The sequence below is a fragment of the Crassostrea angulata genome, chromosome 8 (assembly GCF_025612915.1).
Source record: "Crassostrea angulata isolate pt1a10 chromosome 8, ASM2561291v2, whole genome shotgun sequence".
Taxonomy (NCBI): domain Eukaryota; kingdom Metazoa; phylum Mollusca; class Bivalvia; order Ostreida; family Ostreidae; genus Magallana; species Magallana angulata.
In genome coordinates, this window is record NC_069118.1 from 8207327 (window position 1) to 8219318 (window position 11992).

Below are 11992 nucleotides of genomic sequence, written 5' to 3' on the forward strand. Positions count from 1 at the left end.
GTCGGAATGTTTAATCAACACGAAATCTGATTGAAACATAAATTACTCTCATTAGTAAAACATGCACAATGTAAGACACACCAGAGGATGGTTCACAGTTTGTGTAAAAGTAAAACAATGCATGTATTATACCGTAAAATCAACATTCAAAGTTAGTTTCTATATGTACCAAAAGGGAAGAAACTCAAATGTTTGAAATAGGCTTGAAATGTTATTCAAAACATTCAGTTAAAATTTACCAGAAATAATCAAACGTCCCAAACACCATTTATTTTTCTATCATAAAAAAGTATAAAATATTTGACAATAATTTTTTTTTAAACCAAATTAATATCATGTTCAGACCGTCGTCAGGTCGATAAAAAATCATAACGATATTTTTTCTAATAAACGGAAATTTGAGATCGAGTGTGTAATTAATCTCCAATACAATTTCTTCACTGATATATATTACATGTATATTTTTTTTTCTAAACCTAGTCTATCATTTCATAAACTATCAACATACGACCCATAAAGACTCTCAAGCACCTTTATTCTGACATACAGGTATATACAGGCCCCGCGGTCACCAAAATTTTCAAATCGCTCGACTCAGTCCTCAACTCAAATCCTTTAAAGAAAAGTGCATATATATGATTTGGGGTTAAAAACTCAGACTTGAAGCTGAGTATTGATTTCAAGAAAGTTTGTGACAGCGGGGCCTGATCACACAGGATGAAGTTCTGCCTTTAACTCGACTTAAAAGATATACATAATTGCAAAGTAAATAAAAGGTACATGTATCTGAGTGATATAACTATGTCATTCAGTCACCTTTTCAGTTAAACATTTAGTTGACTGATTTGCATAAGCTCATTTCGTGAGCTACCAGTATCTCAAGTATTCGGACTAAGCTTATTCACATTCAACAATTACAAGTAGGTAATTGTGACACAAATTTGTGTACGGTTACACCTTAACATGCCACAACGTACAGGCCTGTTCAATTTGCAATTTGCAATTGAAAAACAAGATTTATTTTTTGCAATTTCCTTGTCAATTTTTTGGAATGACTGGATGATTATGTAAACCAACAATTTTGGCGAGGGAACTCCTAACCATTCTTTTTGAAAGTTTTTCTAACATTAATTTTATCATATTTTGACCCCGGATGATGAGTAGTATTTTAAGCTAAATCCCCAGGTTCATAAAAACCAGAGATCATTATTGAGATCATTACCCTCGTCACACTGTACACACATGTCATAAAATCTCTGTAACAATTGTTTTAAGTAAAGGTATTTGAATATACAATGCACAAAAGTCAATATCTTCCAGCATTATATCATTGATGCCACGAATGTAAATCACTTAATGCCACATATATAGCAATACCACATCTTGGTTTATTATTCATCTGTTGATGATGCACTCTCATTTTCCGAAACAAACTCATGAACGATCTGAGTGTTTTTATCTCCAATTTGCACGTTGCAATCTTGATAATTGTGAACTCTGGTTTTGTTATTAGTAACATTTATAATATTCAAGTACGATGAATTATTTCTCCTTTGGTAAATGTACACAGCACCAATTGCACCGACAACGAGCACACCGACTGAAACAGCTGCTATAATTATCATTGTTTTGTTCTTTTCTGGTTCGGAAACATTCCCTGGGTCATCAGGAAAATCTGATTTATCAATACTTGTTTTGCCGCCGTTTTCTGCCTCCTCTCTAGAGTGTTTTGAAGAAATTAAAATATTAAAATTAGAAAAGAAAAACTAGACACGATCTCGTTGCGAGCAACGAGTGGGTCTTCCGTTTGATTATGAATTAATGATAGGGTTGAATTAAAATGTTGACATTTGGTACGAGTTACTACATTAATTTCCTTTTTATAAGTTTTTAAATAATTTTGGAAACGGAAGACCCTAAAAACGAACATGAAGATATATATATAAATATTGTAGGATACGAGTGGTAAGCAATACTATCCACTGTAATTGGAACTTTACAGCAATATACCGAAGTATCGATACATCATACGTACATGTCTTCAGTAACCGGATCAGAATCTGTGACGTCAGAAGGGGGTTGACCAGTGGGGATTACAGGAGGAGGTTCAGAGACTTTGACTTCCTGTGTAGTGGCGGACGGTGTTGATAAAAGATCTCTAAAAATAAAAGTATAATAGGTATCGGGCTTTTATTTTATGTAAAAATGTAATTGGGCTTGGCTTTTTCCTTAAATATTTCACTAGAGTCAGTCTTTTTTAAAAAGTGTAACGGATATGGTATTTTATGATTTATATACCATTTATAACAAATAAAAAAAATTCACGAGTTAAATGATAAATTAACAAATTATCAGTGTATAATATGACAGCATATGTTTACATATTGTTGATCCCAATATAATAAAATATTTCAGAAAAATATAATTTTTTTTTATCATATTGTACATGTAATAGGTTTTGAGTTTTCAAGGTACACTGAAAATCTTCAATAACTTATACGTCTAAATCAATGAAAAAAAACCTGGCGTTCAGTGGCATATACCAAAAAATATCAATGTGATAGAAATATCAAAAACCCAATTTAGACCTGTTCTTGATTTATTCTATATTTTGATCAGACATAAATGATGAATATAATCCAGTAATATTGAATGCTACATGTTTAAATATATACAATTTTGACACATTTACAAATTTTAGTAGTCTGTGTATTTCCTCTTTTGATTCCTTAATGGAGTGTTACAAAATGACCTCTATGTCTCCCTGATAATGATTGATTTATTACAACCCAAGACACATAGACAAAAAGCTTATCTGAGACCACGTAACCAAAATTCAGTATAAAAACAGACATTCAAAGTTAATCAGTACAATTATACAATGTCAAATGGTCAGTTTGGAATTATTTTCTTTCGAAATGAAATTGTATATTACTTAATATGTTGAAACATTCGTTTTTTGCATCTTCAACACGGAACTGAGAAATGTTGCTTAGCACAATATCATTTTACTGGGTTGTCATATACAGATATTTTACATCTTCTGAATAGTTAAAGAAATCCCAATTATTTCCAATGGCCATATAAAACATTGTCGTTAAACTAGCTGGCCTTTTGAATTGATGCAACTTTTTAATTACTTTTAATAATTGAATGAAATTTCTGCGGGTTTTTATGGGAAATAGTTAACAAAAGAGTTTTTTTTTTACTCGGTAACAGTTAATACATATGAATTCAAAATTAGATAATTTTTTTTTCAGAATACTTTTTATGGATTAAGGGCCGGGTAAAAGTTTTTGCTTGAGTGCATCAACAAAACATTAACTTATTATCTTTCCCAAGTAAAACAAACCCACCTAATTTTGAAAAATTCAGATATTACATTAAAATCGGTCATGACCTAATCGATCGCCTAACATAAAACAGTCTAATGAAGATTCTACAAAATAACTGTTCTTTAATTATTTAGTATAGAAAATTAATTTTATAAATTAAAAAAAAAAATTCGTAGAGGGTCTGCAGATCAACTAGCTGCAGAACTGTAGCTCTCCGGGAAAAAAAATATTGACAGACCGGAGAGCTACAGGGCCACCCATTGAAAAAATTGTATATTTATTGCGAAAAAAACGTGCGCTAGTTTTGGACTGCATGATTTACCTTATTTATAAGCAAATTCTGTGAATTAAATTCTTCATGCAATTTACTACTGATATATCGTCTGTTCACTTGCCTCGGATAGTCTTTACAACACCATCACCAGTCCCGTAAATTCATGTGGTGCACTTCGTTTACATGTAAAAATGGCGACTCGATCTCGATGAAAATTCAACATACTTGATTTTCCGAGGTCGGTAGCGTGTTTCGATGAAAGTCTGAGGCAAATAAAGAGGCGATATCAGTAGTAAATTGCATGAAGAATTTAATGGTACTAATTGTTTTCACAGAATTTGCGTATAAATTAGGTAAATCAGTCCAAAACTAGCGCACGTTTTTCTGCGCAATAAATATACAATTTTTTCAATGGGTGGCCCTGTAGCTCTCAGGTCTGTCAATATTTTTTTTCCCGGAGAGCTACAGTTATGCAGCTACAGATCAACAATATAATCAGGTAATGTTTTAACATAATAAAAACTACTTTCAAAACAGTTTATTTCAACCAGTGTTTCGAAGAAGAATGTGTATGAATATAGAACTTCCGTTGCTATGACGCGCAATAGAAAGAACGAAACTTAATACTCTCCACAACTAATTTTCAAATTCACCAACCAAACATTAGAACTAAATTGCACTTTATTATTCATGACATACTTCTTGTGCAAGGAGGATTCACTTCATTTTATTGATATCTCAGAATTCTATTTCACCTTCATCTTCTGAAATTTATCGAACATTATCCAGTTCTAAATATTAATTATTTATGGCATATGTAAATTTCTTTTTTTTTTATCTAATGTATCATTAAAAATCTAATTTGTTGTGTCTAACCTCATCAGAAATTAAAATTACTTGCATTCCTTACGTTAGCAATTACTTAATTAACAGTGGTTTATAATCAAATTTAAATAATCAAAGATGATTATAAGTCCAATGATCAAAATTCTGATAAAAATGGATAGAGATGTTTAACAAAAATCAATCCACTTGAATACTAGTACTTACACCGATTTACAATACATTTAACCCTTGTTTAATGATAAATAAATAAAATCTTTTCCGTATGCGGTGTTTGTTGACGGTGCCAAAATACTTCGACAGTTTTAAAGCACATGTATTCTCAAGAGTGAGTTTAAATGCACTTTCCCTATATATAATCAATATATAGTGAGTGCCACCCTTAAACTTATGGCCGGGGTAATGCATTTCACAGCCTCGATACTTATAAAAAAGCAAGCATTCAGATTGCCTTCTCTAGCATGGAGTAATCGAGATATTTTATATAAAAAAAAAAATATACCAGTTTTTAGATTACCAAGAAAAATATGTCTGTTCACTATTTGACAGAAGAACTGTTAACACATGGGCCATAATATTTCAAATTGTAAATTATTAAGTTAAGTTAATCATCTTAAATCACTTAAAAGGCTTTCACTTTAAATTGTAATGCATCTGTTATCCGTTCCATCGTCCGACCATGTCTATTGTAAGATCATTTATATCTTTACCTATATTTAAAGCTATTAATGTAGATCAGTAACAATGAATCTTACGTATGCTGTATCGCAGTATGGATGACCTGGAAACGTTTCATGCCGTGTGTTTTTATATAACAAGGTGGGTTGTTGGGGGTTACTCTAGTGTTTAGATCAAACAGTATCATTGTCAGGTGTACGTCGAACTTAAAGTCGTTAAAATTACAATTCAAATACAATGTATTTATTAGAATTTGTTTTATTTCATAGGAAACGTATCTATAGCTCTTAGTAATTACTGCATAAATCATTAGTCACAAATATCAGCCAACTAAGAATAACCGAGACAGTTATAAAACGTCATTGAAAAGGTCTTCCAAAACCTTGATTACCCAGACATTCATCAAAGAAATTAATAAGAAAGTCTTTTCAAGCGACAAATCAAAGATTGTTCAGCCGCCATTACAATATAAATGAAGCATCATTAAATACCTGACGCAGGTGCAGTTCTGTAGGAGGGTCTCCCCCTGACTGCACAGAGTGTACCGACACCTGCAGGGGTCTGTCCCACAGTAGTTCTTGGCAGGGTTACAGCGACATCGCTTAGAGCAAGCGGAGCCATTGAACTCTGTGGCTGGGGAGTCGATGGGTACTGTGTCTAAAATAAGGAAAGATAATCAAATCTTATTACTTCATCGACATAGCTATACAAGTAAAAGAGAGTGGGAGGGGGGGGGGGGGGGTAGTGTGTAGGGGCAATGGGGAGGGGGGGGGGGTGCTGTTACACCCTTGAGTGATAATTAAGCCATGCAGCAAGACATGTACGTATACATGTTTATATTTAGAGAGTGTCAGATGTTGTATAATTGAGATTAGAGCTCTCTTTCATTCATTCATTCATTGACTCTTCACACCAGGTGGCACATAAGGCAGCCACACAGTTCCTCAACCAAGTCCGATCTTTTGCTTTTACCACCACTGTCATCCACGATAACTTTATCTTAATTCTTTCTTTTTAATTTAATGAACATCATTAGTTTCTATTAAGCACTCAAAATGTAAAATAAAGATAATCTTAGAATGTTCTTTAACTTTTTCCCCTGAGTCATCTCTTAGGAAAGTTTCATGAACATGCCTGCAGGTTTAAAACAAGGTTGAATATGACAAATACTGAAAACAGTTCATTGTATTCAAGAGTTAAGAACTAGAAAATAAGAATTATCTCTGTAGAAAAAAAACCCCAACACATGGCTCGAGCCACCATGTGAGTTCTGAATATCGCCTATAACTCAGCAAAAGACATTAAACGTTTAATTTGCTTCGGAATTAGAAATAACTCTCAGTGTAACACTGTAAACATAAAAAATTTCAACCCAAATCAAATAAGCCTGACATAAACATATAATTCAAATTTTAAAAGGCGAGGTTAAAATTTGACTGCTAGAAAAATAGTAGCATTCTATTCTATTTTTAACATTGACTGTTCAAAAGAAAAAAATCCACCTTAACCGATTTAGCAAGCAATCAATACCTGTATTTAGATTCGGATGAAAAAAGTTCTCGATCTTACTTTCATTTTAGCTACGTGTATATTTACAAATTAAAAACATCCAACATTTTAATAAAGCAATATTATATTTTGATATTTCAATTAGAGCTATTCGTGTGTAATGATTTGTTTCGTCATAAATGCAGACAAAGCACGTCTAGTTGTTACTGGGCTTTATTAGTGTGCGTCGATCTGCTGTGTTATCAGATATACATGTATTTAGATAAAAGGAAAAGTACAAGGGGTCGATCAGCAAACATTGCAATTCACTCTTATGCATTATGCAAATATCATAATTGATGTACCCAACAGGCATATGGAAATTTTTCATTAATTGTAAATTTCTTGATAGAGAAACAGAAACTGGTTTTCAAAAAGTAAAATGGGCTTCCCCATTTATAACGTCATGGTTTTTCTATTTTCGTTTCTAGGTATATAAAACTGGTTCCATTATGTATACAGAGCAGAATTCTCGTGGCAATCATGACGTCCGTCAGCGAAATACAGGTAGATGCGGAGGAAATTAACGCACTGCTGTTTGCGGCAAAAAATGGACAGTGGAACGTAGTGTGGAAGATTTTAGGACATCCTTCAAAACCCCGCAAACCATTTCTATTGAACTGTATCCCAGAAAACCGGCGATGGGGCGTACTGCATCAGGCCATTTGGTGGAACAACTACCCCGTTGTCAATAAGTTGCTCCAGTTCCCCACCTGTGATATCCGCATCAAGGCCAAAGAGGGCTTGTCTGAAATTGGTCCAACAGGTGGGAAATCGGCAGAGGAAATCGCCTCGGGATTCAATCATACGGAGATCGCTCAGTTGCTACAAACTAACGAAAGTCGTATAGGAGCACAGGCTCCAGAAACCTTTCACCGACTCTCATCGGGACTGGAGGATTATGTTCTCAGCCTGTTAAAGGTAACTCTGGCCGCGTACAAAACAGCCTTTCAACCACAACAAATCGAAAGTAAAACTTTCAACGACTTACTGCGCGAGGTCTGGCAGAATGTCAACGCTGTGCCTGGTCGCTGGAAAGTAGCGCGCGACAAAGTGGCTGAAGCGGCTTACGTCGTCTGCGAAGAAACTTGCAACAACATCAAAGCATGCAAACGAAAGCAAGAATTTTACGAAGCTATCATCAATGCCTATACCATTGAGGAAAACTACTTGTATGACCATCTGAACACGGCTTTGAGGCGCCAACGCCAGGCTGACTACATGCCAACGGCAGACGACTTGGCGCTAGGTCCGTATGTCCTGATGTATCAGCTCCTCCTTCTGTTCTGGAACAAACTCCGCAAGGAGAGCTCTATCACGTACCGCAGGATGCGAGTGTCGGCGACCGATCTCGAAAAATATCAGGTAGGCACCAAGTTTGCATGGATGTCTTTTGTTTCTTCCTCCGTGGAACTCGAGAAAGCTGTCATGTTTCCCACGTGTGGCCCCTCTGGTGACAAAATTATCGTGTTCACCATTGACACTTCGACACCAAGCCATTGGCAGCCAAGAAATATCGAGAAATTTGCAATGTACATGGAACGAGAACGGGTGTTTCCCGCCGGCGCCAAATTTCTCGTGACAAATAGAACCCCTGATCGAACAAACGCAGACCAAACAAACATTTCGCTGAAGTTAATATAGATGAGTAGGTAATGACAGGAGCAGAAGGATCAGTAGAGCTGTGACCATTCTGTGTTATATAAACCCAGTTTTAGAACAATTTTGTCAGTAGATATCAATATTCACCGTTTGCATTTATGGAATGAAAACAATGGAATATAGAGACGCATTCTAACATTTTAATTCTATAGAATATCATACTCTCAGATCTTGGACCTGGATTTGTTCTGAGCCTGTGAGAAAATGTGCAAATTGGGCATTTGCTGAAAGGCATTCATAAAAAGTGTATATAAAAATTATATAAATGCACATTACAAGTTTTAAACAGTCTGTACTGATTTGATAAATCTGAATTTTGGATTTGAATTTACATGGTAAGTTATCTCATTTTTATTTACTTTTGTAAAAATCAATATCATGTCACTGTTTGTTGTTAATAATAAAAATTAAAAACCTCGACCTCTTTAACATTCTTGTTGGTTTGATATTGATTAAAAAATGATAACATTTTATTGAATGGCAAAGCAATATAAAACTTTCTAGAAACCAAAAGATACAAATATAAATATGTAACGTGGATTTGTAGATAATAGGCTGAATGAAATGTCTATCTGTGTACAAACAAGAAATGCAAATGTAAGCCCCATGTAAAAGCAAGCGCTACGCCTTCCCGCATGGTAAAGTAACCCAAACAAGATTACCACGGCCAATAACCAATTGTTTACCATGCATTGAAACTTGACAACAATATGAACAGCCAGTATGCAGGTCGTATATTTTAACCACTTACGAAAAGGTAATGCCTTTGAGTCAATAGAGCAGCCCAATGATAACTGTAGGAGTGAAAATTAAGTCACATCATGAATAACAACTGATATAGATCTAAAAAGAAATGACCAAACGGTTAACATATTGTTGGCCATTTTTCAAACAAAACCACATGGACTTGGAACCGAATGCATATGCAGGCATTGCGTGACTGGCATGTTTATGCCACTGTCCGCCCATCAGTCAATGGTTTCTAGAAAGCGACAACATTTGTCCAAAGTAAGCTTTTATTCAACTATTTCAAATTGTTTTGATGTGTGAGCTTTATTTATTTTATATAACATTTTGCCGGTAGTCTGTGGGCTTGTTTCAATGGTTGATTGCCTAGATTAGATTTCGCATTTAGAATATAGTTCAACATTCGATCCTTTCAGGCACGTTGCATCGTTTTTGGAAGGGGACAAGAGTGAGACCTACATGTACCCTACCTACCTCCCTCTTAAAAGAATAAACATCGCCAATCTTCTTGTGCTGTATATTAATGTTATACTAGTACAACTGTACATACATGTGTGTTTAATTATACGTACCTTCGCCACAGGTTTTCTCTAGACAGTCGAACACAAAGTAACTGTTTGTGGGATCGTCCAGGTAAGCATTAGGGCCGCAGGGGACACACACATCGGCCCCACCCTCCCTGTCACAGACCCTTACATAATGCTCTGAAAAAGGACCAAATTCAACTAAGAAAAATGACCGTATCTATAGTGCATATGAGAATTAACAATCAAAATTGATATTTTAAGTAAACTTTCAACAAATTAGAAAGGAAAAAGTTCATTAGTTTTAATTCAGTTTAGGCATTGTAGCAAAATTACATAAATACTTTTAAGTTAACTGAACCTGCAATGATCGCAATTCTTATACCCATATGAAGATAAAAGCATTCTTTTGTGAGATTTATTACTCAAATGTCGTGACTTAAAGCATGAAAAATATTGTATCTTCGAGTAGCAGTTTACATACTCAGTGGATGTAAGTATATTCAATTTAGCGCATAATATGCAACTCTTTATCTAGGAAAAGAAAGCATGGCTGTATATGTCTTATAAAGATACTATCAACCATGCATGCAATTAGAATGAAGGAAAATCTTTAATTCTGATAAACTAAACAGCTCTGGACCAGTGGGGTATTCTGAAGAAAAAAATAATTGTTCGATAAATCGATCAGTTAATCAATCAATCAATCAGACAATCTATCGATTGATCAATTAATTATGATGTGAGGATTATATTGAAAGTGTTATACTTACGAGGTTTGCAACTGACGTACTGACAACATCTGTCATAATTTCTGTGCAAGACCTGGTTCCTTGGGCAAGTAGACCTTGATTGACTGAGGACAACACACACAGCAGACATCAACGGAAGGACTAGAGTTGATATCTACAAAGTACGGTTTAACAGTTGTTATATGTGGTTTTCGATACCACTGAGAAAGTGAAGTACTTGTCGGACAATTAATGAAAGCAATATTAATTAATATCATTAAATATATAGTCATGTGATTTTTTTTTATTAAAAAAATTATAGTACACACCCTTTTGGTATCCATTAGTGTTGATATAAATTCCCATTGTCAAAAGGAGAGTCTTCTGGACTTCGCCATGAAAGAACAAGCTGAAGGTTAACTGTGAAAAAAAAAACCAAAATGAAAAATTGGTGTTTATTATCGGTTAATTTAACGGTATCTTAGTTGGTAAATCAATGTGCATGTATCAGGAACGTAAAACATTGTTTAAGCCGCATGTCTGAAAAAATTCGCTGGGTCAGGTCATCTAATTTTTTCAGACCCTGCATCTATAGTGTGGAAGAGGGATAGGTTCCACCAACTAGAGATAGGCTAGCTGTCTAATATCTGATTTTTTTTTATTCCTTTATGTGAGTTTTCTTCACCATTTCAAAACATGTCCTAAAAAATTGGAAAACTAGCCTTTTAACATACTTGTAAGTATGTGCAATATTCATAAGCTGATCAATGGAGGGGCTGGTATGGTGGGGTTCGGGGCCCCACTTCAATGATAGAGAAACCAAACTGTTAATTGTCCTTTGATGGTTTTTTTGTTATTTTTTTTTTTTTTTTGGTTTGTTAGGTTTTTTTTATACAAGAGTGCTTGCGAGTAAACAAGCAGTGCTATTTAAAAAACTGGAAATACCCAATCTATAAAAAGTATGTTTATAAATAGAGCTTTGTAATGTAAGAAATACGTATTTGAATGAGCGTTTTTAGATTAATAAATAACAAAGTTCTGAAAAATCAAAGGTTTATATGCAATTAAGGTTGAGTGTTCATTTTTAATTAGCGGTTACATAAAAACAAGTATATATATATATATATATATATGTATCAAATTCGTATATTGGTTTTTTAAGTTAATATTTCATTTGAATATCCTATATTTTGTAAAGCATATTATGCATTGATTTCTTTAATTAAGGCCAACATGATGCAGATAGTGTTAAGTAAGAGCTGTAATATATCTTACCTCGTGAAGCTAGTATTTATAAACACATGCCTCCCTTACTGAATTACTTTTTAAATTATGTCAGTAAGCATCGACATTGCACTCGTCATGGCAGGGATTGGCTTCTGACTCATCAGTTTTTGTTATGTGTGCCCCTGTGAAATGAACGGACCAACATGTAAAACGTAAACTCGCCGGGGAGGGGAAGTATGTGTCATACCCTCCTACCCTTTTTTCAGGCCCGGTCCGGCCCCCAACATTGGCAACCACTCTCACACACACTTGCAAGTTGGATGGGGGGGGGGGGGGGGGGGGACCAGTGACAAAGAAGTGAGAGAGCTAGTCATTATACTGTTATAATAGTAAAGTTATGAAAAATAGGTAGCTGACCTTTCG

At 34.6% G+C, this 11992-nt stretch overlaps 1 protein-coding gene across 2 annotated transcripts; it reads right to left on the reverse strand.

The window, feature by feature from the left end:
* Positions 1–48: 48 nt before the first annotated feature.
* On the reverse strand, positions 49–11771 carry LOC128159038 (uncharacterized). 2 transcript variants are annotated; one of them, XM_052822074.1, is made up of 7 exons: positions 11618–11771; positions 10672–10762; positions 10385–10517; positions 9660–9791; positions 5622–5787; positions 2036–2158; positions 625–1719 (listed from the first exon to the last, which is right to left on the reverse strand). In XM_052822074.1, exons 2-7 carry the CDS (start codon positions 10684–10686, stop codon positions 1392–1394), a joined length of 897 nt encoding a protein of 298 aa, XP_052678034.1. In that variant the 5' UTR covers positions 10687–10762; positions 11618–11771; the 3' UTR covers positions 625–1391. The 2 variants fall into 2 exon arrangements, with proteins under 2 accessions (XP_052678035.1, XP_052678034.1); XM_052822075.1 differs by lacking the exon at positions 2036–2158 and having other exon boundaries at positions 49–1719.
* Positions 11772–11992: the final 221 nt, after the last annotated feature.

What these genes read in the sequence shown, in the direction of transcription:
- LOC128159038 (XM_052822074.1), bottom strand. An exon ending in AGAGAAAACCTGTGGCGAAG is followed by an intron (nt 5,788 to 9,659) that starts GTACGTATAATT and finishes TCCTTATTTTAG; the next exon opens with ACACAGTACCCATCGACTCC. An exon ending in CAGAACTGCACCTGCGTCAG is followed by an intron (nt 2,159 to 5,621) that starts GTATTTAATGAT and finishes TTTTATTTTTAG; the next exon opens with AGATCTTTTATCAACACCGT.